This window comes from Anastrepha ludens, chromosome 5, assembly GCF_028408465.1.
Source record: "Anastrepha ludens isolate Willacy chromosome 5, idAnaLude1.1, whole genome shotgun sequence".
NCBI lineage: Eukaryota > Metazoa > Arthropoda > Insecta > Diptera > Tephritidae > Anastrepha > Anastrepha ludens.
In genome coordinates this window covers 7,647,643-7,674,338 of record NC_071501.1, presented here as the reverse complement: position 1 = coordinate 7,674,338, position 26,696 = coordinate 7,647,643, and the positions used below count along the sequence as shown (strand labels likewise).

The 26,696-nt window shown below is 35.3% G+C and overlaps 1 protein-coding gene across 5 annotated transcripts in view; it reads left to right on the top strand.

Moving 5' to 3' along the window:
• Positions 1-21,390, top strand: part of LOC128865308 (protein sickie) — a 138,516-nt gene extending 117,126 nt beyond the window's left edge. For all 5 annotated transcript variants that reach the window (XM_054105500.1, XM_054105499.1, XM_054105498.1 and 2 more), the window contains 4 exons: positions 17,115-18,946; positions 19,005-19,260; positions 19,473-19,952; positions 20,021-21,390. In XM_054105500.1, the coding sequence (XP_053961475.1) occupies positions 17,115-18,946; positions 19,005-19,260; positions 19,473-19,952; positions 20,021-20,140 (2,688 nt within the window). In that variant the 3' untranslated portion in view covers positions 20,141-21,390. The remainder of the gene's footprint in view (positions 1-17,114; positions 18,947-19,004; positions 19,261-19,472; positions 19,953-20,020) is intronic.
• The last annotated feature ends 5,306 nt before the right edge of the window (positions 21,391-26,696 follow it).

The window sequence follows — 26,696 nt, the reverse complement described above, 5'->3', positions numbered from 1 at the left end:
ATACAAATAATTTTTTTTTTTTTTTTTTTTTGTTAAGTGATTTTTTTTTAATGTTGCCATATGGCAACAAATGTTGTGTATTCGTTTCAATCGCAAATAAACTTCTTCTGCAATCTAATGCAAGTTAACACCTTACGAAAAATTTGTTGCCATATGGCAACAAGCTTAGTTTTAAAAATTAGTACAGCTCTTAAAGCTGCTAGCAAAAAAATATTTATATGCCAAATGACAGATTGAACATTTTTCTATATACTTTATTCAAAAATTGTTGAAAACATTTGCCCAAAATGCCTCAAAAATCTAAAAATGCAAAATACAAATTTCAGAGTGAAGTGCTATATGCCAGAAGGCTTTCTTTAAAAATGTTGTATTACCGATATATAATGGGCGGTTATTATTTATTTTATTTCTGTTTAATCATTAAACTTCAATTTTTGAAAATATGTAACAAAAAAGTTGATATTTTTTACAAGAGAGTGTTGACGGCCTTTTAAAGTTTACTGTTGCCATATGGCAACAATATCGCGAAAGGGTTAAATAAAAAATACCTCCTGCAACCTTTAAATTTCTCACTTCATTTTGAAGCATTAAAGTTTGCGCAAATTTACTGCTAAATTTGTCTGAAAGGTATTGTTATTATACGTCCGCATATTCCTTCCTATCACCACATGCACGTGCTTCACGAGAGCCAAAAGCCAGACAGTTGCCACAGCTAATTCCATTGGCTCTGCAACGTATTTGCCTCTTTGTGCGGGTTTTTGCGTACGTGTGCCAGCAATTTTTGTAGCTACCAGCAATCATTACAGCAAACTAAATATTTTCTCCTATGCAGTTACTCATTACCTATCCAATGCCTCGCCTTGCCTTGCACTTGCTACTTAAATTGTATGAAACAACTTTGGCCAGTCTGCGAGAGGCAGCCAAAACAGTAGCCTCTAATTAGGAATGCACTACCAGTTGTTGTTTACTGGCTGACCTGAAGTGCGGTCGTTTTTGGACACGAATTTGTTTTCTTTTTTATTTGCTTACTACGAACCTGAATCTCACGTCTTCGTCAACTTGCTTCTACTTTATGGTTATTTACATATATAAGTAAATATACAAACACATGCTACTGTGATCAAATAAAAAAGTAATTTTGAAACACAAAAAAAAAAAAAAAATTAAATTCTACTCGTAGTTTGGGCCCTTCGAAGTTAATAGAATTTCCAATGTAAAGTCGTTTTTACTTTACGGGAGCGAAACGTAAAATGCGTCGACAGCTCACATTACAAGTCTTTGTAAACAGTTGCCCTTCGAAAAATCGTCACAATATTATGCCCAATTACCGTATATTGAAGGCTGACTTATGGGCCAAAACACAGCAAAAGCCAATGCTATTAGATATAATGTTGTTAAATGGAAATGGATCGACCATGTTCTAAAAAAAGTTAAATAATCTCAGTGCCGCGATTCCCATGTTCTGCGCAGGGAAAATGGAGCTACTGATTGGAGCAGCACTCAAGAAAGCCGCAGATGAGGAATATCAGCGAACATCAGAAGATAGCTGCTAGAATCAGAAACCCTCGCCATGCACCTTAGCCGGAATGGAGTTAAGAGATGAGCGCAAAACGGATGTAAATGGAAGAAATTCGTTGTGGCCCCATGACCCACACTGAAACTCTAAGAATTTATGAAGTTGAAAGTTGACCCTCTTTACTGAAAGCGCACTTAGGCGTCTTTTTCTATCTATTGATTAAAAGAGTTGTTCAACTCAGTTTACTGAACGATCTTCAGTTCACACAGCGATTCACTTGAAATGTTGTCCCCGGAGTAGCTATTTTAGAGTATGGAATCTCATTGAAATTCATATGGTGCTAAATGAGGCAAAACAAGTGGTCGTAAGAAAATTAAGTTCCGCAATTTTTTAAATAAAAGCAAAGGAAACTAAGTAAAAAGAAAAATTGTATTACATGGAGATCTTCTAAATAGACTCCCTACAGTTCAGCTTCTCTCACATTTACAGCTTCTCCCATTTCCGCCTTGACTATCTACCATTTCACTTTCCAGAGATTTAAATTCAATGAGCTCTTTAGCCTGAGTGTTTTAGGAATTACTAAACCTCTCGGTACGATATTTGAAATTTCAATTTCAACATTGGACTGCCACTTTTCGCGAAAAATTAACGAGAAATTGGCCGACGAGTTGTCCTGGTGCAAAGTTCATCCGTTCGCGGTGAGTTCAAGTGACTGACCGCAAACACTCCAGGATGTCAGCATAGAGCTGTCCAGGCAACATCATATTCACAACGAATAATGCCACGGATAATGAAAACAAACAATCAACAGAGCCGTCAGTCGTAACTTGGACATTCTCGCTTTCGTTGTCCACTCCACAGCCTTCTCCACCACCGACTGACTTTATTTACGAGGCTCGAGGTCATACTCAAAGGCCCAGGTCTCATATCCACTAACTATTGAGAATAATTAAATAAACTAAAATGTTCAACATTTTATTAGGTAAAATCGCGAAGGAGGCAAAACTATATAAATAACACAGGCTGATATCAATAAATATGAAAAGTACATAAATATTTGTTTTGGTTTTAATATAATGAAAAATCATATGAATTTTGTTTACTTTTATCAAAATATATTAGCTTTCAATTTAAATTCTCTCATAAGTACTTGCAAAATTCAGTTGGCGGCTATTCAAAGTAAAATTTAAGTGATAATCCATAAATTGTCATTTGGCATTCACAAAGTGACTACTTAAGCATCTCCGTTCTGACTTTACATTTGCCGCCTCTTTTGCCCAGGCCTAACTGTGCTGTGAGATGCGCCTTTATTTGCTTCATCAAAGTCAATCTCAGCCTATAGAATAATTACTCAAGAAACGGCCGAATAAATTCTACTATCACAGCCAACCACCAACTCTAAGCAGCGTCCAAGTTATGACCATCATAATCCCCTTCATCATCTCTAGCAAAATTATCCACAACTGCGCCATCAATAACCACATGGCCGACATTATTGGCTCATTTTAATTAAGATAATGAGTTTGCTAACAAGTCTGCATTTACTCGCCGCTTAGATGGGCTTGAGTTGCCGAGTTAAGTTATTGGCATTAATCAATTTCAATTTATGCTGATGAGTGACTCAAGCCATTTTGAAAGTGATATTCGTATGAGTTGTGCACGGAACACACGTGTTTGGCATTAGGGTTGTAATTTGCACCTTTACTACGTATAAGTAGGTTTTTATTTTTGGTGAAAAATTGTATATTTTAATCCTTGATTATATTAAGTCAAATCCGGATACATTAGTTAGAGAGGCTGCGGCTCCGTTACCAATAAGACCCGAGCCTTTCCTTGCTACGAGAGAACACACTATCAAGGAGAAGCTTAGGAGTGAAGAGCTAACGCTAAGAAATGTTAGCTGACACCAAATTATGAGGCTACGCTAGGCGAAGTCCTCACTGGGGGAGAGCTATATTGTTATAAGAAGTTTAGGAAACTTAAAACCCTCCGTTAGGGTAAGCTGCAAATGCTCACGGACATTCTCACTGATTACTGCAGATTGCGCATGGGATATGGTCCACTGACTCTTGCCGTTTCTGTGACCAACCACCGGACACCCCAAAATACCTTCTCCTTGAATGAGGTGCTATAGCGCGGAGAGACATCTCGGCCAATTGCGCCCAGAAGAAAGGTATAAACGCTAGGCCCAACCCATATCTATCTTAAGTTAAATGAGAAAACTGGGCTTGGATGAAATGCTGTGATGAGTAGAGGACACAAAAGTCCATGGGATCGAAGTGAAAATCTGAAATTTATTCTATTATCTTCTAAGTCAAATCTAGTAATCTGAGTAATTTAGATGTGTTAAGATGATTCCAATGCGCTATTTCGACTTAAATTACATTTTCTTAGTGTTGACTGACATCACTAAAGCCAACTTCCTCATTGACATCACTTGTGTGTTTGGCCCAGCTCCTCCTCCTATTTGTGGTGTGCGTCTTGATGTTGTTACACAAATGGATGGACCTACAGTTTTTAAGCCGACTCCGAACGGCAGATATTTTTTCTGAGAAGCTTTTTCATGGCAGAAATACACTCGGAGGTTTGGCATTGCCTTCCGAGCAGCGACCGATAATAGAAAAAACTATTATTATAAAAAAACCGAAATTCGAACCTACATTCTCTCTTGATTCCAAATGATGGTAACGGTAATGGTTGTACAAGTTAGGCTAAGGCCTTTATGCACTGCGACCAGATGAATCTATTGTGCGCCCTTAATTACTTAATTATAATTATTTACTATACCGAGGAATCGAACCAGCCCCTTAGGAGGGAGCAATTGTTCGTCTTCCTCCTCTAGTAGGTACGAGCCCAGTATTCTGGTGGTTCTCCTGTGGCCTAATGCCTCACAATTGGTAATTAGGTGTTCCATAGACTCCTCTTCATCACAGCAGAACATGTATGGCCTTGTACTTAGATAATCCTATTGTGTTAGAGTGTTTATTACAGACAAAGTGACCTGTAAGTTCTCGAAAGAGTAATCTGAGGCCCTTTTTATCTAGGGTTAGAGCAGATTGTGCATTCAAGCTTTTTGGAGTGATTAAGGCCGCTTTTGCCGTTCCAGTGTTCACTAATTTTAGTTTGGTATGATAGTCACGCATCAACCCTTTCGGCTATGGTGGCCGCCATTTTCATTGATACTGGCCTATTAAAATGCTAATTTAAAGGTGAAAGAGTAAACAGTACATTTTTTATTTCATTAGACATGTCGAGTTTTGCTGCAACAAAGGGTTTTTTCTCATTATCACTTCCTAAAGAAATCAGGAATAATAGCCAATATCCAGACATATTTATCCCTCAAAATTGTTTAGTTCAGGATCCTACTCCCTTTTGTAGTGCACGTCTTCATACTGTTCCACAAATGGAGCAATCTACAGTTTCATACCACTACCGAACGGCAGATGGTTTTATATAATATGAGCAACTTTTACAAGACCAAAATATACTCGGAATTTGGTTCTGTAACGGAAATCCTCTAATAAAAATACTGGAATATTTGGAATACTTGGTCTTATTTTTAGAGTTAAAAAGAGGAATATTAGGTTAGACAGGTTAGGTTGGTATAGTTGCCCAGGGAATGGGCACACTTGGACGAAGAAAGATTCGTACTTTGTGATGCCAGAGCAGGGCAGCTAAGGAGAAGGTGCTGAGATGATTCCACCTCATCCTGCATACATCCAGCGCAAAAAGGACTCGAGGTGATTCCAAGTCTCACAGCATGCATTCCTCGCGCATTGTGTCCTGTGAGAGAACCCACGAGATTAGAGAGCTGATATTTTGTCAGCCTCAGAAGCTCGCCCGAGCGCCTCCGGTCCACACGTGGCCAGAAGGATTTCGCGACCTTACCTTGTTTACTTGCCCAGCGCTCGCTGAGTTGGAGGAATATTACTGAGATTGAAAATAATACAAAAACTTTTCGGCACCGAACACTTTTTCAGCATCATTGCTCTACTTCCCGCATCCAAAGGGTATTCTCTCATACCAATCATACTTTACCCATAAATTGTTTCCCAAAGTGTAATTTAGTCTTCATTTGATGCAATCAAATTGGGCGCCATATCACATAACTTCGTTCATATCTAATCTAAGGTTGATGAGCCTCCCAAAACTATTCAAGCTATCCCTTCATCCATGAAACCCACTGCCGCCACCCAACACCACCCCACGCCTTCAATACTAATTAACCGCTTAAATATTTTCTAAACGACTGTCGCGTGACACGCACGTAAATACTTGTACGTTAATTGCGTTCATGCAAAGCACATAATCGCCATAACTTACACTTTCCTCATTGCCACCTCGCCATCGCTTGGGCAAATAACAGCAGCTACTGGGTAATCAGTGGCTGGTTGCTCGGCGGCAGCAGTTGCCAGCGGGATGATTATTCGTAGAAATTTTGCACGCTTTTGAGTTTCAATTGCGGAAAAAACGTGGAAAAATTAAGCGGGCGTTAAAATTTTTATTGCAAACAGCGTGACGGCGTCGTCTAAATGGTTATGTGCGGGAAATGCATTATACTCATACACGCCTACATAATAAATACATATTTACATACGTACCTACTTATCCCTTTGATACCAGCCAAATTGTGATACTTTGATAGCAGTGAATCGTGTGCTACAGATTTTATATTCCATCCAGGTATAAGTAATTAGAAAACTTTGGGCGGTTAGATTGTCTATCTGTTCACAAGTTTTGCATATTAATTAGTGGCACTTTTATGAATTGGGGAAAATCTTGTTCTAAATTAGAGAAGTATTTCAGCGAATTAATTAGTAAAACGGATGATGATATTCAGATGGAAATATATACCATGTGTATGTATGTAATAATTAATAAAACGGTAATAGTTTTCGTTGTGAATAAATGACTCAAAAACTAAGGCAATCAAAAGCAACCCTTTTTTTTGTTTTTGAAAAATTAACCCTTTGCCGGAATTGGCATATAAAATGTGTCTTCGGTAGGCTCCACTGAAATTTTTTGATAAATGTTTTCATTGTTGTTGTTGTAGCAGTGTACTCAAATATTTTCGTTGAACGCTTTAGTTCTCAAGTATTCCATATAAAAGAACTTTTTGTACAATATTTTTCTAGCAGGAGTAAAATTTATACGCAAAAAATGCGGGATGCAATGATTTCAGAATATTAAAAAAAAATGATCCTCATGAAATTCTACATAAAAATTGACAATAACAGGTTTTATCCTGAATTCCATGTGAGCAACTACCACCTTGATCAAAAACTGCCCGCAGCCACCAGGCGATGCTATCACTATAGAGACCTTAAGGGGTCCCGGTGATCTAGAAGTCGAAAATTTAAGGTATTTTGAGGATTTTTTTTTTTAATTAAAACATAAAAAACGTTATTTAAATTTTTTAGGCTTTTTATTTAACTTCTTCTCCATACAAAAATAAAAAAAAATTTTTTTTAATTTAATAATTTAAAAAATTTTAAAAATGGCGCCAAAGTTGACCCTCCCGAAAAATTCGACCTGGTGTGTGATGTTGTCCATTTTAGCTCTTCTTTTTATCTGAAACACAAAAACCAAAAAAATTAAGAATCAGTATGACTGTAGCTATGCCCCGCTACTAGAAAATAAAAAATATTGACAAAATGCCGCGGCTTTGAATTTGAAACTCTAAATATCGGGTTTTTTAATAAAAAAAAACGAAATAATTCAAATAACAATATGATTCTGGTACGGGCAATAGCCATTGATTGTGTGAACAACATATTAAAATTTCAGGCGATTCCATTGAATAGTTGTTTTTTTTTTTTTTGGAAAACACTAGGCCGAAAAAAGTCGTTTCGAGATAAATGAGTTTAAAGTTTGAGGTACAGGAGCGCGCGGAACGCTTTCTACCTAGTTAAATATAAATAAATAAAGGATATACTATGGAGAATTTCCGCATGAAAATTTCACAGTATATTCTTAAGATACTTCTTTCTTTTCCTTTCTTTCATAGCGTTACAACGCGGGGTGCGTCCGTCAAAGCTTCCTTCAAAATGCTCCTCCAAAGCGGTCTATCTTAAGCGGTTGCTTCGTAGTTACGTATTCCCAACTTCTTAAGATCGTGTTCCACTGAATCTATCCGACGGTTCCTCGGTCTGCCTTTGGCCTTCACGCCCATAAGCTTTCCTGTCAAGGCTTTCTTCACAGTACAGTCAACAGGCGTACGGATTACATGACCTAGCGGTACCTATAGGTACCATCATCCATTGTTATTGGGTCAAAGATCTTTCTTAAAACTTTTCTTTCCATGCGAGTAACCTGAGCACAATCATTAACCTTAAGAGTCCATACCTCACAACCATATGTTAAGATTGGTCGAATAAGAGTCTTGTACATAGTGAACTTTGTAGCTTTAGACAAAAGTCGGGACTTGAACAAGTTAAGGTGGGCGTAATACGCTTTGTTGGCGGCGTTGATGCGATCCCTGACGGCGGAAGTTGAATCACCGCCACATGCGAACATAACTCCTAGGTACTTAAAATACTGCACTGCTTCAAAAGTATAGGCTCCCACATGGAAATTTGGCATCTGTGCAGGCCGCCTCGATTTCAATAGATATTTATTTTTGTCCTCGTTTACAAAAAGGCCGATATCGTTCGCAATTTTGTGAATTTTTCAGAAAATTTCTTTTAAGTCATTCCTATTTCTTGAGAGAGCAGCGATGTCATCTGCTTATTTTTGGGTTGTTTGCTTATATATTTGGGTTGTTTTAGTTATTAAGGTATCACCTTTGTTGACTTCCCTTACGACAAAATGCAGCATCATCATTCTTAAGATACTATACTTTCGAAATATCGAAAAAACAAAATTTCGATTTTTTTAAATTTCTAGACAACCGGGTCGCCTTAACTGGACCATAAGCGTGAGTACAGAAAGCAAGCGGGCAAACATTCAAACCAATAATAATTACATTACATAGCAGCCTGCTCAATCGACTGACTTCGGATACCTTCGAAGGCCTTAGAGGTTTTGGAAAAGCTAGAACTTTTTTTTTAGACACAGCAGTTGGCAATTACCAATTTCAAGCCATAAGGTTTCCCGCACCTTTAGTAGTAGCATTTATTAGTATTAGATAAGCAGTTCTACCTTCCATCTCAGAACAAACAAACGGTAAGTACTGTAGTACCTTCGTACTAGTAGTATGAGTACCTTCATTTCGCCTTTTGTCAATTGCTCTAAAACTAACTTCAAGCACTTATCATAAGAGAAGAATGATTGGCTTGCATTGCCTAGAAACAAAAGCCCACTCGAAGAACGATTTCATATAATTGTAGAACTCTCCGCTTGTCGGAAAAAATCGAGACGCAGCGGTAAGGAATGAATGAACATCTAAGGCTAAACAGGCCACAACTCGCTATAGCGATGGGTGAGTCTTTACTGTGCGACCTATTTGGAAGTGGATGAGTTGGAGTCATCACGGTGTATGGTATATGGTGTAAATTACAATGCAATGCAAAAACAAATTTACGAATTTTGTTCTTTTATTGTATTGAAATTCACGGAGACGATTTGTTCACATAGAATTCACGATAAGGCCGCATATTTCAATCAGAAATCGACTTAAAACACTTTTTAACACTTTATAAAGATTTCTATGGCCAGAATTTTTAAAATTTTATACTCCGTAGAAAAAACAAAAAAAAAGACTTGCTGTACTATAACTTTGTTCTACTCAGGATGTATTTTCAGAATTATGTGGTCACTTTTCTGTTCCAAAAATGCTATTGAGTGCTGTAATTATTTATTTAGAGTTGATATTGCCTGAAATTCAGCAGCAAGAAAATTTACAAAAAAGGCGGAAGTGCTCTAGTTTCTCTCATTAAATTTTCCAGTACTGAAAATCGATTAAAGGCCTAATATTTGTAGTGGATCTTGTCAGTGAGGAGCTATTGCTGGTTGACTGTAATAATAACAAATAATTCTTTTACACTATCCTCGCTAAATTTTGTACACTAGGGTGGTTAATTTTCAAGGGCCGGTGTTGATTTTGAATAAAATACAATTTTTTTAGGAAATTATTGTCATTTTTTTGTTTATTATGATAATATTGATATAGCTCAGTTACGTATGGAACAAAATATGGGCCAAATGGCCGCCGCGGCCTCGACGGCACACCTCCATCCGATGGCCCAAATTTTCGATGACGCTGAGGCATAATTCAGGTTCTATGCCGTTAATATGCCGAATTATCTCATTCTCTAGCTCTTGAATTGTTGCTGGCTTATCAACGTAGACCTTTTCTTTCAAATAACCCCAAAGAAAGAAGTCCAACGGTGTCGTTGACGTTTAGGTGTGGTTCACATTCAACATTGGCCCTTGAAATGTAACCACCCGTTATAAAAATATTATTACATTTTTTTTAAATAATTTTACTACACAAATTTGTATACATTAAAATTTTGAATTTTTATGTTTTTTCTTCTGTAATCTGTAAGAGAGGATATCTCGAAGGTCGCGGCTTGTATAATCGGCCATTGGCTATTTGGCAGGTATTCCTTCAGACTAAGAGTTTTCTTCCATGAATATTGTAGAGATGAGGAAGACGAAGAGGAAGAGGAAGAAACAGTTGAGCACTTCCTCTGTCCAGCCTTAACTTAACTGAGCAGATTGTCTAGGTAAATACTTTTTCAATTCTCTTATGGAACAGTCCGGCGTGGGCATGGGCGCTTCATAAGAGCCACAAGATGGTTCCACGAAGAAAAGTAAATGAGGAGTAAATGGCATCACAACGGCTCTGGTCTACGGTCTATGTGAGTTGGTCGTACAGACCAACTACCACCATAACCTAACCTAACCCAACGTAGACAGAGTGGGCAGAAGCGAGTAATAGATATTCTTGGGAGGAAATATGAATTTCAAAATTTTTGTTTCCTTTTAATTCTTGTCAAAACCAAATTATTATTGATTTAGTAAAAAAGAGTGTCACACAAAGTAACACCGATTTCGCGAAAAAATAACAAATTCAAATAAAAGTATTAAAAAATTTAAAATAAAGTTAAAAGCCATTCAATTAGCTCAGCAAATCGAACAATCATGCGCTGAAACTCCTCTGCACTCATATTCAAAAACTGTTTCAAGTTCACATTTTGCTCTTCAAAGTCGTCTGTGTACCTCTCAAGACCGATTTGTTAAAAACGATTTTTAATGTAATTCTAAGTGTGAAACAAGTTTTACAAACAAATTGCGTAATTATGGTAAAAAACGTACTTTTCTTATAAAAAAATATAAATTATGCACACCTCCAACTTTTATCAGACCAGTCTTTACCACAAGAATATACGCAATCATTAACTCCCCTACGCGATTGCTAAAATACCTACACGCGGGGCTTCTACTTTCTTCGCCTGCTCCCATGGGAATTGTTTTTTTACCACTAATTTAAAAAAGACAGCACTAGCACGCCTGACTTTGACCTTTTCTATTGCAACTTTTTCCTTTAATTCAATACATTCCCGGTCATTTGCAGCAGCCAACCGCCCAGCCAGCCAACAAGGCAGCCAGCTTCATTGCAGCTATCAGACGCATCGCATCACGTTGGGTGTAATCAAATTTTATGTACGACGACTTACGTGATGCGACAACAAATTGCTTGCAAGCACACACGTCCACCCACATACACAACTTTTATACACGTATGTACGTGTGTGTCATGTGTGTGTGCAGCCGACAAGCGCCTAGAAAATTGCTACCATTTAGGATTAACCTTGAAGCTGCATAAGAAGAAGTGAGGTATTTGGCTTTTTAAAGATATTTTAGTGGAACAAATTGAGCTTTATTTTCAACTACATACTTATTTTCTCTTTCGTTTGGCCACGAAAATTGGCAATCAATTATTTTTTAGAAATGTTGCACGTTAAACTGCAACAAAATTAAATTTATTTTCAATTATTTTCTAATACGAGTAGTTTCGTTTCGCGACATTGCTTTGTGCTAGCCCCACATAGCTGTGGTTTGGCAGCGTCATATATCAATATTGAGGTTTTGCCATGGAAAATCTTACGGACGCACGATGTATAGGAGTTGTAAATATTCTCTACCGAAATGGTGGAAATTTAACGGATGTCCTTAAAAAATTTCGCTTATTCTTTGATCACAATTTTCGGCCAAAGTTTTTGCATTTGAGAAACTGGAATGCCAAGAGTGATATTTTAACTTCCCATGCCTACACCCCGAGCCACTCTTTGGCTCGAATTTTAAGTCAACGGATTATTCTTCGATTATATTGAACTATTCTTCGATGGCTGGCATTGCGTTAAATTTTCGGCAAAAGGAACATCGAGTGTCATATGCCACCAGATGGCCATTAATAGGTATTGTCCTTATTTTTTTTTCATAAAATGTTAATATAATCCTTTAAGAATATGTCAAAAAATGTTTAGTACGTAAATTTAAGTATTTCTTATATTCTTTGCGTTCGAGCGCTGGGAGAGGTATAGTTACGTTGTATTCGAACTTTAGACGCGGTTTTCTCAAAACTATATTTTTCGAATTGGCGTACACGTGAAATCGAAAAGTTATTGACCGATCTCCCTGAAATGTTGCACACATCTTTTTTATGATATTACTTTCTATGTGAATTTACAATTCCAAATTTTTTCAAAAAAATAATTTTTTCGAAGCAAAAATGGTAGGAAAATTCGCCCCAAATTTAATTAATATAATTTTTTTTTAAACATTCCTAGAAGAATTGAGTGTACATCCGCTATTTTAAATGATTAAATTAAAAAAAAAAAAAAAATGTTACATACTAATATATTTTAATGTATAAATAAACTGTATGTCAATTTTGAAAAAAATATATTGACTTCTTCATTTGAAATAATTTTAATGAAAATCCGGGAAAATATGGCCGTTGACAGGTATCTGTCCCCTTAACTATGGAGAAAAAGGAAGTTGTGAGGGGAACCTTGGCTGCCCCGTCCCTTGGGAGGTTCGGCAGCCGAATTTTGCACGATTTCACAAGTATTCACACATTTGTCCAATCAGTCGTTGCTCAGATAGCATCGAAGTGTCATTGGTTGACCTTTTTCGTATATCCCAACACAATCTCAGTGTTTTTGTAAACACATCCAAAGTGACGTCGGCTCATCAGCTGATTCTATAAAATTCGCTCAGAGCCGAATAAAAAGCACACCTCTAAAAATCTTTTCACCATGATAACAGACTGTGTCAAACATGAAGGTGTGTTTAAGGGGCAGATAAATTTCAATTGGAGAAGATTAATTTTAAGTTAGAAAAATTTCTCTAAGTATGTCCGAGACAATTAACGAATATTAGCAATTCATCAATATTTTGAATAATAGGTTATTATCGATAATTTCAGACATTTGGTTTTAAGGTGGTCTAGCGATCGAAAATTTAGGGTATTTTCAGGAATTTTTTTACAATAAAAAAAATTAAAAACGATATTTAAACGATACATATAAAAATGAAAAAAAAATGTTTTAATGTTAAAAATCTTAGAAATGGCGCTTAGGTTAACCCTCCCGAAAAATTTTACCTGGACGGTGTTGCCCATTTTGGCTCTTCTATTTATTGTATCTGAAACACAAAATCCAAAAAAACAAATTAATCAGTATGACTGTAGCTAAGTCCCTTACTAGAATATAAAAAAATTTTACGAAATGGCGCGATTTTGATTTTGAAACTCTAAAAATCGGTTTTTTTTTTAGTTTTTTAATCAAAAAATATGATAGAAATAATAATATTATTCTAGTTCGAGTGATAGCCATTGATTGTGTGAACAACCTATTACAATTTCAGACGATTCGATTGAATAGTGTTTTTTTTTTTTTTGGACAACACCATTCCGAAAAAAGTCGTTTTGAGACAATTGAGTTTAAAGTTTTGAGAGTGGATAGTGCGACCATTGATGCCGCCGCGTGACGAATCTGACTCTACCTGCTAAAACGGCTGTAGAATCGAAAAGTGCTCCAAAAATTTGACCGTATATTCTTAAAAGCCTATGCTTTCGAAATATCAAAAACAAAAAAATCGATTTTTTGAAAATTCTAGACCACGCCTTAATTGTCCAAAGGCCCCGCACTCTTCGATGTACTCGTAAAGTATTTACATATATATAAATCGAATCAGCAGCAAAAATAAAATTCGGCTCAGCTTTTTTTATCAGATTTGTAGCATATGTAATATATATGTAACAGTATATAGCACCGTAGGCCTAAGTAGCTAGTGTGCTCTATCAATTAGTGTTATATTTCATATTGCTCTAATAAATAATAATAATAATAATAACAGTATATAAAAATAAATTGTTACTCTATTTAAAATAAATAAACGCAATTTTCAGAATATCCATACATTCATATGTACTTATATACATACATACACACATCTATTCATACCCAACTTCATCTTTATTGATCAGAAATGTTTGCCCACGGCCGGTCTATGCGCTTGACCAGTGTTTTTAAGAACTCATCGTCTTATCGATCATCATTGTTACCCAAAGCAAACTGGCACGCGAACGGTAGACTGCATGGCACATAAAAGATAATAATAATGGCGAGAATCGGCACTGAACAAATATCAGATTGCACGCAACATAGCATAGTTATTTGTATATGCGATACGTATACATAGTTATTGACTAGTAAAATTATCCGCTCAACCAGTAGATGTGCATGGGTTATTTTCTATTTCTTTTTCTTCGCCATCATTATCGCCGATCTTCTACGTAACTTCAAACTTCCATTCACTTCTTGCGCTTCGCAATTTTATAAATTACATTCCTGCGGCTAACTGCAATTGTTGTTGTTGCTAGTATTTGTTGGTATTGTTGTTATGAAATCAGTTTTGTGCCATCTGCGGTTGCATGCATTGTTCGGCGGCTGCTGCTGCGTTACTAGAATAATGCTTGTGCGCCCACCCGCTAATTCCACAGGCGCATTGTTGCATTTTTGCCTCATTGTCTGTTGTCGGTGGCTCACTTTATGCTCAAGTTGCACAAGTCATTCTTAATTTCTTTTGTGTGTTGTGCTAAGTTTTTTCATTCTTGAAAAATTTTATCTTTATTAGTCAATTTTCGCCATTTACTTATTACAGTGTGTTCGTAAAGTACAGAAATTAGTTTGGATAGGATTTTTTTTACAACACCGTGCTACAAAATTAAACTATTTTTGTCTTATATGAGAAAATCGATATATGTACATACATACATTCGTGCGAAGAAACTTTAGGTTAAATAAAGAAAATCTGCAATTTGAATTTTTGCATAGAAAGTCACGATTCTTTTTTAAAAGGCCTTAAAGTCACAATAAGGAAACTGGCTTAAAAAAAAAAATATGTCATAAGGTACTGGAATATGGGTACCAAATGAAAGAACAATTTTGGATTTTATGATTTGAATGAAAATCGTCAAGGATATGGGAGGATAAAAACTTGAATGGTAGTTTATGAGGTGCTTTACCCCAAGATAACTAAAAAATTAAAAAATTTAGGAATGCGCTCACTGTCCTCTTTCAATTGATACCCATATTTTCATACCTTGTATAAGTTTAGATTTACATACATATATGGTTTTTTTTAACCATTAAAGCTCTTTAAAACAAAGCGTGACATTCTGTAAAAATACTAAACTAAAAACGAAGGTGGTTAAAATCAAAATGTCAGAAACATCATCAAAGGTGCCGTCGCATGCTCCACATACCACTAACACTATAACCTCCTTCTCGGCTGAATTCCACCCTGAGACCGTGCTAACATTTCATCAAGGTGGCGCCGCCTTTATGGCTCCCCTCACATGGGCATATGGAGATTATATCCTATCGATAATATCCATTGCTTCCATTTCATAAGTGGTTCTGCAGCAAATAGAACAGCAGCAAAGATGTTGAAAGTATTGCTGACATGTCGTGGTCTGATACCGACGTGAGCACTTGGCTCAGGCGTCTGTGCTTTGTCATCAGTTCGTAGGCTGTCCACCCCCAGTCGATAGCAGCTTTTGACTTCTTTGCTACAAGTTGCGCTGCCACTTTGAGCGTTGAAGGTATATCGCTTTCATTGTTGCAAGTATTTGATGCGATAATCTTACTGATTCGATTTCTATAAGCCAAAGTCAGGCAGGTCTCATGAGGCAGCCGAAACTCTTCGACTGCGATGGGTGGTGGTTGGACTACGATGGCGGCATTCGGGGCTCCGAAGCTTAGGAAGGTGGTCGCACTGCATAATTGTACGCTGTACTTAACTAAAATTAGCGATTTTTTTAATATTTTATTTGGATGTAAAGAGAACCTATACAAGGCTTTTCGAACGAACGCGATTAGTTTGTCTCGTCTTCGTCTTCACATTATCCCAGCTTGTGTTTATCTTCCATAGGTCAGGCACGGTGAATTTTTCTTTGGTCCGCCGCGGCTTCTGCTTCCCTGAGGTTTCTAATCCAGGGCCACTCTTGTGATGCTGTGTGGTGGTTTTCTAACAACGTGGCCTATCCAACACCATTTCTTGCGAGTCAGCTGGCGTAATATGGGCTCTTCGTTAACGAGGAGTCATGCTTCTTACACATTTCATTAAAAAAATCGAGCCAATCAAGAAGAAATTTCTGCCGAATATCTGGTATCGTATGTTGATGGAACTTCCACCAAATTCAAATTTCGTTTTACAAAAAGTAGTACAGTTTAGAAGCGTATATATATTTTTGTTAACAAAAATCATAACTGAGCTGAATGCATCGATTCCTACCTGTGGACTAGGTGTGCTCAAAAAGTAAAGTGACTTTTTATTTTTCTCGAAAAGTATTTATTTATTAATCAATATCTATAGGGTGGGCCATATAGAATTTGCTTTTTGAATCGGCTATAAAAAAAAACTAATCAATATTTTTTCAAACTTTTTTTTATTTTGAAGATTGAACATTGTCATTTATGAATGAAAAATAATATCGTTCAAATGACTGCCACGACTGGCTTTACAGTCGGCCATTCAATCAACACAATTTTTTAGTACATTTTCAATTGTTTGGGCTCCAATTTCATGAATGGCAATTTCGATTTCGTATTTTAAAGCACCAATCGTCTCTGGATGGTTCGCATAGCATTTGTCCTTAACGGCTCCCCACAAAAAATAGTCCAACGGGCTTAAATCACGGAATTTCGGCTGATTATTCGGTTTCGAAAACGGTAGCCAAAATACACTAAAGTAATACACTAAAGTCAACGCTTTTTCCAATCTCCGAACCGCTTCTCACCTAAGAGCGCTTTGCTACCTCCTGAGCTCTTCCACAAAGTATGGCCTTCGCTCTACAATTAGGACAAATCTCCGTCTTTTCATAGGTATTTTTTGTTTTGTGAACAAGAGCAAGTCGTAAAGTTTCAATTTCGATGAGTACATCTGTTAAGGTTTTATTTGTGGCCAACACAAAGTCACGGTTTTGTATCCATTTGCCGCGAAGTCTGAAAAGTCACCTTACCTTTTGAACACACCTCATACATCCTCCAATTTTTAATTTAATTAACATTTAATTTTTTCCTAGCATCATTTGACTACCTTTACTCTCCATTAATTAATTCTTTCACATTCTCCATTTCAGGCTCATGTGGTTGCCGCCTTTGAGCAGTCACTCTCCAATATGACGTCACGCCTTCAGCATCTGACGGCTACCGCCGAGCGCAAGGATGGTGAGCTGACCGATATGCGTCAAACAATTGAGCTGTTACGCAAGCAATCCATTCAGGCGGGTCTTACATCTGCGCATATGCAAAGCATGGGCGTGCAAACGCAGCAGAACGAGCAACAACAGCTCGGTCGCACTGCCATCACACAGCAGCCGATGTCGAATCAGAATGGGGCCAGCAATGGTACCGCCTCATCGACGCCTTCGTCTACTGCAACCGGTGTTATGCAACGTCATCACAGCTCTGATTCGATGTGTTCATTGAATTCCATTAGTTCCGGCTGTTCGACGCAGGACAAAAAGCAAAAGAAGAAGGGTTGGCTGCGCAGCTCCTTCACCAAAGCATTCTCCCGCAATGCCAAAATTTCGAAGACTAGTCGGCACGTCGGTCATCATCATGTAGGAGGCACTGGCAGCAGCAACCCTGGCATAGGTGTGCATGCAACGCCTGGAGTGCATGCCGAAAACAGCGCTGCTTACAACAAAGCTAATGGCCATAGCCATGCCGATGCTGTTGTAGGTTTGGCCGCCTTGGCTACACAGCCGCCACCACCGCTGCCTACAGCTAATGCTTCGCCCACCAAAGGTAGTCCAGCTAAGACTGTCACGCTGATAGACAATGCGAAGCCGATCGATGCAATCGATCACGATGACCATCAGGTGGTGGAAGACCTCAAGAAACAATTGCGCGAAAAGGACTTGGTGTTGACCGATATACGTTTGGAGGCACTGAGTTCTGCTTCTCAATTGGAGAGTCTCAAAGATACGGTGAACAAAATGCGCGCTGAGATGATGTCATTGAAGCAAAATAACGAGCGTCTGCAAAAGTTGGTCACCAGCCGTTCATTAGCTGGCTCTGAAGCGTCGCTGGGTAATGCGATTAGCCCGAGCGGTTCTATCGGCGAATCACGCCGCTACTCGTTAGCAGATGGCAATGCGCGCCCACCAATGGAGCTGCCAAAACGTTTGGAGGAAGAGGTCGAGGAAGAGAACATTCCGCCTGCACCAGCACCAGAGCCGCCACCGCCACCACTAAGTCCTGCAACTCATATTGATCTAACGCCACCACCACCCGCACTCAATACGATTCCTAGCCCGGCACATATTGCAGCCGCGGCAGTTGAGGAGCTGCCCGATGTCACTGATGGCAAGAAAATTGCCATCGCTTGTTATCTGGGACAACCCGAGTCCTTTGTCAAGTACTGCGAGGAAATGCTAGAGGCCGATGAATTCTATGCAAATGGTGTCGATGCGGATGGCATCAGCGAACGTAAGTCGTTTCCCACGGCCAGTTTGAATGAGTTTGTCGTCGCATACACATACATCTCGGGCAAGACAACCTGGCAGAATCTGGACTATATTGTGCGGAAAACTTTCAAAGATTACGTGTCGCGCATTGATCCCGGTACCAATCTGGGTTTGAATACAGACTCAATCACATCTTACCACTTGGGTGAAGCGAAGCGTGGCCCAGAAATGGGCTTCCCGGAGCTGCTGCCCTGTGGCTACATCATTGGCAACGTACGCACGCTGTATATCTGTCTGCAAGGTGTAGGCAGCCTAGCCTTTGATAGCTTGATACCGCGTAGCATTGTGCACCGTTACATCAGCCTGTTAACCGAGCATCGTCGGTTAATCTTGTGCGGACCCAGTGGCACAGGTAAATCCTATTTAGCCCGTAGATTGGCGGAGTTTTTGGTGGCACGCTCAGGACGCGGTAATCCCTCCGAAACGATTGCAACTTTCAAGTAAGTTTTAGGCAAATTTCATTGTTGGAAATCTATTAATTTTTTAATTTCTCTGCAGCGTTGACCATAAATCTTCAAAGGAGCTGCGTCAGTATCTCGGCCATGTGGCCGAACAGGCAGCCATTGCGAATGGCGCTTCAGAATTGCCATCTGTGATCATTCTGGATAATCTGCATCACGCGTCAGCTTTGGGCGATGTCTTCTCCTGCTTGCTAAGCGCTGGTCCTGCTGGAAAGCTGCCATGCATAATTGGCACCATGTCGCAGGCCACGTGCAACACAACCAATCTGCAGTTGCATCATAACTTCCGATGGGTAAGTCGCAGCTGGCAGCTAGAATTTCTGCAAATACTGAATGGGGGATTTGGCCAAAGACCTAAGTCGGGTCCTCTGAAGTCGTTTTAGGGCCTATTTCGGAGATCATCACATCCCTTCTTCGGAATTTACCAGTTTTCAGCAGTTCTTCTCTCTCATAGACTTAAAATTTTTGCAGCTCTGCTAATGTATTTTTCCACCTCTGATTGCAGGTACTCACTGCCAACCACATGGAACCGGTAAAAGGTTTCCTTGGCCGCTTTCTACGTCGCCGTCTATTTCAGCTGGAACTGCAGACTGGCCACCCTCAGCCCGAATTGTCAACTGTTCTGGCTTGGTTGCCCAGCGTGTGGCAGCATATAAATCGATTTTTGGAGGCGCACAGCTCCAGCGATGTAACAATCGGACCGCGACTCTTTCTCGCCTGTCCATTGGACTTGAAGGACTCACAAGTGTGGTTCACTGACATTTGGAATTATCATCTCTCACCATATCTGGTTGAGGCAGTGCGCGAGGGTGTACAATTGTATGGACGACGCGGTGGCGCATGGAATGATCCATCGATTTTCATACGCAACTCCTATCCATGGCCATATGGTCCGGATTCGGTGCCACCATTGCGGCAAATAAACGCAGAAGATGTAGGACTAGAAGGTGTGGCGGCTAGCAATGGCGACAATCCAGATCCATTGGTAAGCGGCAAAATTGTCTCCTAATAAATTTTATTTAACACTTCTTTCTGCGTCTTCTTTCGATTCAGTTAAATATGCTCATGCGCCTACAGGAGGCAGCTAACTACTCGGAGAATCAAGATCAGGAGTCCGACTGTGCGAGTTTAGACTCAAATGTGACACCAGACAGTTCGGCGGGCGCTGAGTAATCACCCAAAGTGGTGTTGCTGGCCGAAGTGACTACAATGACGAGCAGCGGCGGGCTTTAGGCCCAAAGTAAAACTAATCAAATACTAAATACCTACTTACCTATCTATCTTGATACTGCAAACTATGTACACTTAATCGCTTAAAATCAAACATTCATGTGCATGGCTTGTATATTTGTAAGTGCTGTTATGTGCGTACTTGCCGGCTTAAATGGCAGTATACAAATTTTGTAAATTATTGAAAGTAATGCGACATTTGTTTAGGGAACGCAAAACTAATTTTAGTTGCAATTTAGGTATTCAAAGTAAAAGTTTTTTGTGTAAAAAATATTTTACAATTAATCAAATTATTAAGTGCCAAGTCCTTTTGGCAATGAAGTGTGAACGAGCAGGTTAAAGGGGTTTATTTTATATTATTTTCTCACTATATCCAGTTAGTAATTTATTGAAATAGTTTTTTCCAAAATGGATGAGTCATGACTAAGTTGCTGTTGAGTTATCTTTTCTCCGATTATTTTCAAAAGCTCTGCGCATTTGGTTGAAAAGTCAGTCAAGTCATCATTTTTCTAACTCACCTCAATGCTATATAAAATCCAAATCGAAGCTGTAGAGTGTTCATAATAAATTAATCAGGACTTTTATGGACAGATTCATGAGCAAAATTGTATGTATGGAGCAAAATTGTTATGGTATTGATGGTCATTCCATTCGAATTTCTTAATGCCGCGTACATTGCGACCTGAAATTCTTCGGTTTCACGGCAGTCAATACTACATTACCAGACCCGAATTTATAAACGACCAAGGACTCTCACTCTAGCAACATTGCCCATACATTTGAGAGGAAAGTTTATGTATGCTGCTACAACAACAGCACCAATAACGAAATTCTTGCATCGCCCAAATATGAAATATAAAATAAAATTTTCAGAAGTAAAAAATATGAACACAAAGAAAAATTAAAGAGCATATGAAAAGAACACTCCCGATTAGAATTGCACTCCATTACAAAGATTTGATTGATTGATTTTTCTTGAAATAGACATTTATCTTCTTGATTTTTTTTGTTATATTTTTATTGGTAGGGCCAAATATTAAATTTTATTTTATTTCCTAAAATAATTGAAATGCTTGTAGAGCGCGGATATGAAATAGAAAAAACAATTCTCAAGAACAAATATTAAAAAAATTTAAACACCACTTTAAAAACAATATTTCCTGTACAAAGATGAAAATATTTTCACATCAACACAAAATTTGACAGTTTTCTTAAAATATTAATTTTTAATTTTTTTTATTTAATTTAATATTTAAATTTTTTTTTTTACTTTTAAAAACATTTTTTTACTCTAAAAACATTTCCGCAACAATTGTAAGAAAATATTTTTATTTTTTTTTTATTTTTTTATCAATACAAAATATAAAATAATTTTCTTTTTGCATTTGACTACTCACAAACCATTTTTCTCAAAGTAGAAATTTATATTCTTAATTGACTTGTTTTTAATCAGAAATTTATATTCCTATTTAATTTCTTTTATTTTTTGTTTTGAAATTTTTTTTTTAAATATCTCTTTATAAAAACATTTCCGGTACAAAGATGAAAATATTTTCACATCAATATAAAATTTAAAATACTTTTTTTTTGCATTTGACTACTCACAAATCGATTTTCTTGATGCCGAAATTACACACATTTTTTTTTTACTTTTAAAAATTTTTAAACATGACTTTCAAAAAACAAAAAAAATTCCGGAATAAAGCTGAAAATATTTTCATATCAATACAAAATGTAAAATAATTTTATTTGCATTTGACTACTCACAAATCATTTTTCTTCGAGTACAAATTTATATTCCTATTTAATTTTTTTTTTTTTTTAATACAACTTTAAAAAAACATTTCCGCTACAAATGTAAAACTATTTTAAATCAATACCAAATTTAAAATAAATTTTGTTGCATTTGACAAGTCCTTTTTCTTCAAGTAGAAATTTATATCCCTATTTAATTTTTTCTTTTTGGTTTTATTTAAACAAAAAATTTAAACGTCCCTTTAAAAACAACATTTCCGGCACAAAGGTAAAAGTATTTTCATATCGAAACCAAATTTAAAATTAAATTTTTAGGCATTCGACCACTCACAAATCGTTGTTTTAACCCTCCGTTGAACACTTTTTCAGAGCCTGCGGTTGGGTCCTGTTCAAAGATCCTTTTCAAGAGGTTTTATCCATAAATCGAAAATTTAATTTTTGGAAGGCAGCTTCCAGGTAGTCGTTTCCAAGTCGTTAGCTGTAGGATTAAAGCAGAAATTTATACTCCTTTTTATTTTTTTCTTTTCGGCTTTACTATAAAAAAATGTTTAAACATCACTTAAAAAAACCGATCCGAACGAGCGTGACGATATTTTCATATCAATATAAAATTTCTAATAATTTTTTTATTTTGCATTTAACTGTAATACTTTTACTCCAGTAGTTAATAAATCGTTTTTCTAGAAGGGATTCGTATTCTTAATAATTTTTTTTACTAGTAGGACCAACTATCTTATTTTACCTTTTTTATTTTATTTTATTTTATTTTTATTTTATTTTATTTTATTTATTTTATTTATTGTATTTATTTTATTTTATTTAATTTTTTAGTTTTATTTTCTATTTTTTATTTATTTCCTTTTTATTCCTTTGATTTAGCTGAGTGATTTCCATGTTTTTATTTATATTTTATTTATTTAATTTTCATTCATTTTATTGCACAAATAAAATTTCTTGCACTACTTTCGGCGCTCAATCGCACGATTTTTAGAAAGCAGTTATATTTAAGAAAATTTTATTTGTCACGAAAATAAGGCAGCGCCTATTATAAAATATTTCAGAATGAAGCAGCATTTTGATTTCTATCCGGCAAAATGTGTTAAAACTCTAAGAAAAGGAATGGTATATTGTGAACTTTCTTATAGGACAAAGACTTTTCCATTCTGAAATGTTGGAAATTGCACTTTTAAATGCACCTGTTAAAAATGCAAATTTAAAAAACAAAATTAAAAATATATAAATTTTGAAGAACAAAAATATACGCTGCCATAAATACTTTGAATTTTTATATGATTTGCTATTTTTTAACTAATTTAGCCTTCAATGGAAAGCATAGTTTTAAGTTTTTATTCAAAGATATAATTTTATTATTATGTTTTATGGGCCTTATGTTTTATATTATTTTCATGTATTTTTTTCTCTAAGCAAAAAAAATGATATTCCCTTACACCTTCCTTGTATGGCTCTGTGCGCATAAAATAAAAGCCTCTAAAATTATATAGTAAATGGACTAAGTAAATGAAGTTAAAAAACTGAAATCTTTATTTGTAGTTTAAAAAGAAATTTTTTTGTAATTCTAAGCATTTTTCGGCTGGTTCGGCTCTTCATCAAGAAAATTTATTATTACAACTCGTGCAACTCACTGCAAATAATTAAATATTAGAACTCCACCTAAATAATTTTTTTTCAGATAAATTTATTTTAATTTATCTTAAGGAACTTTTTTTATTTTCATTTATTCCAAGTTGAGTCGAGATTGGTCAAGCAAATCGATTTTTTGCGTCTTTCCTTCAACATGCCACAATTTTTGAAAAAACTAAAAATATACCTTTTTTATTTTATGAGACATTTATTATTTATGCACCAATTTTTATCAAGCAATTTTTTTTACAATAATATATTTGTATAAAAACTTGTAAAAAATTGTTTATAATTTTTTGCTTTAATTGTGCAAAAAAATTAATACATAATTTTATAACAATTTTTTTTATAAAATTTTCTTTGGATTTTTTTTTTATAAAATTTTTTTGTGAAATATTCTTTATACAATTTTTTTATAAAATATTCTTTAAACCAATTTTTTATAAAATTTTCCTAACACAATGTTTTATGCTATATTTATATATTGTACTTTTTTTCAATTAACAAGCACAATTTCCCAAAATCCCTACTCTTTCACTCCGCTTCACAGTTATTCCCTCTATACAATTTTTTCATGAAATTTTCTTTATAGAATGATTTATAAAGTTTTCTTTATTCAAATTATTCTTAAAATTTTCTTTATACAATTTTTCTACACAATTTTCTTTATACATTTTTTTAAACAATTTTTTTTATAAAATATTTTTCATACAATTTTTTTTAGAGAATTTTTTTAGCACAATTTCTTATACAATTTCTTTATAAAATTTTAGAAAAAAAAATTTGTTTACTTGTAAATAATATTTTGAAAACGATGCTTACTTTTTTACTCTTCTTCACATTTACTCACTATATAAATCTTTTGATAAAATTTTTTTTATAAAACTTTCTTAACACATTTTTTTTATAAAACTTGTTCTATTAAATTTTCTTAATAAAATATTCTTTATACATATTTTTTTATAAAATTTTATTTATACATTTTTTTTATTTTTTTCGTTTATAAAATTTTATTTAAAAACCTTTTTTTATTAAATTTTCTTTATACATTTTTTTTTATATAATTTTCTTAACACATTTTTTTATATTGTACAATTTTCAACAATAAGTAAAAATTTTACAACAATCTCTAGATACTTTACACTCCGCTTCACATTTATTCCCACTATACAATTTTTCCATGATTTTTTCTTGGTACAATTTGTTTAAAAAAATATTCTTTATGAAATGTTCGTCGTAATTTTTTTTATAGCATTTTCTTAACACAAGTTTTGTATAAAAATTTCTTAGCACAATTTTCTTTTTCCAAGTTTTTCATACACTTTTTTTTTAATTTTTAAGTAATATTTTGAAAACGATCCTTACTCTTTCACTCCACCTCACACTTCATTGCCAAAAATATTATTTGCTATTTTTCAACCATTTATCATTGCATACTTTGAAGGGTATTGCCTAACTAGGATTATGAAAGCAAAGTTAATACTAATGTTTGTACATACATACATACATACGTACGTTCAAGTGAATGTATGTACATATGTATATAAAAATTAAAACACTAGGGAATGACTATAACCAGCTGATAGATACTTGAAGGAAAAAAATCTGACAAACTTATTCGAGAACAAATTTCAAAAATATTTATACCAGCAGCTCAAAAAAACAAAAACCTAATTGTCGTTTCTACAGAGAGTTATGAAACTCAAAAGAGATTCGCAAAACTTAAGTAAATTATTGAAACTAATTTTTACAAATACTGCATAGCTAATAAGGTCAAAATCAGAAAAAAAATGTCCAAAGAATTGCAAAAATCAAAATTAAAATACCAGCTAAGAAGCATCGATTTTTCAGCTCTTCTTACGCGTCCAACTACATACATACATTCATGCCTACATACGAATACATTCATGCCTATACAAATAAAGCAGCTTTATGCGAAGTACGATAAAGCTTAATGATAAATGTTGAATGTCTAGAGAGCGCATGAATATATACATACATACACTCATATTACTCACTCACTCTCCTAAAAATACAAAAAGAAAGTCATGCATTAACAGCAAACACAAATGCAACAAATACCTAGTAAATGCATGCTTGTGCATGCATAAATCAAACCCGCTATTGATTGTAATTATTTAATACTAACAAAATGTATGTAAATAGATAAACTATACTAAACTGCATTCGGTCCCGAGCAAGGCAAACACGGAAATGTTCCAAACTCGTACCGATTTATCTAAATCACTTATGTATTTCCGTTAATGAGATGGGATTGAATAAAAAAGCAGAATATTTTGGAATGGAATTTGTGGACAAAATTACATATAGAAACTAGTGTATGTATTTATAAGCGAGAGAGCTGAAAATAAACAGAACAAAAAATAAAAAATAAAACAACCAACAGAACTTCCTTTTTTGGCTAATAATAAACTATGAAATAAAATAAACATGAAACTATTGAACTATTGCATGGAAAAAATGGTGAAAAGCTATAAAACAAATGTGCTAGTATTAATTAAAATTTATGAATTTGTCACTTTTTATACCCTAAAAACCAGGATCAAACAAAAACCTACTATATACACTTAAATTATATTGATATTCGGTGGCTTGCAGTATAGAAAAAAAGAAGAAGAAGCATACATAACTTTTGCTACCAACTAGAAAAAAAAACAAAAACAGTGTAAAGAAACATGATTTCTCTTTTGCTAGGAAGGCAAACAATCAAGTTGTATAAGAATAGTAGATATTTTAAATTAATGAAGAAATATTAAATTTACAATAATTATCATTAAAAATGTATAAAATGCGAATTATATTTATTTAAAAATAAATAAATAACTTAGCTTAGTTCAAAAGAAAAAATGCCGTAATATGTTTCTTTAATTACAAGCAAACAAAATCTAAGTGTTAATAAAATAATTTAAACAAAAAAGTAACGAAAATCAAAGCGAACAACCAATACAACTAAAACACAAAAAAAAAAAAAAACTTAATATACATACTTGCTTACACATACATACATATACGTAAATGTATTGACTATAACTATTATTTACGAATTGTACAATAAAATAAATAAAATTAACAAAAATAAAAA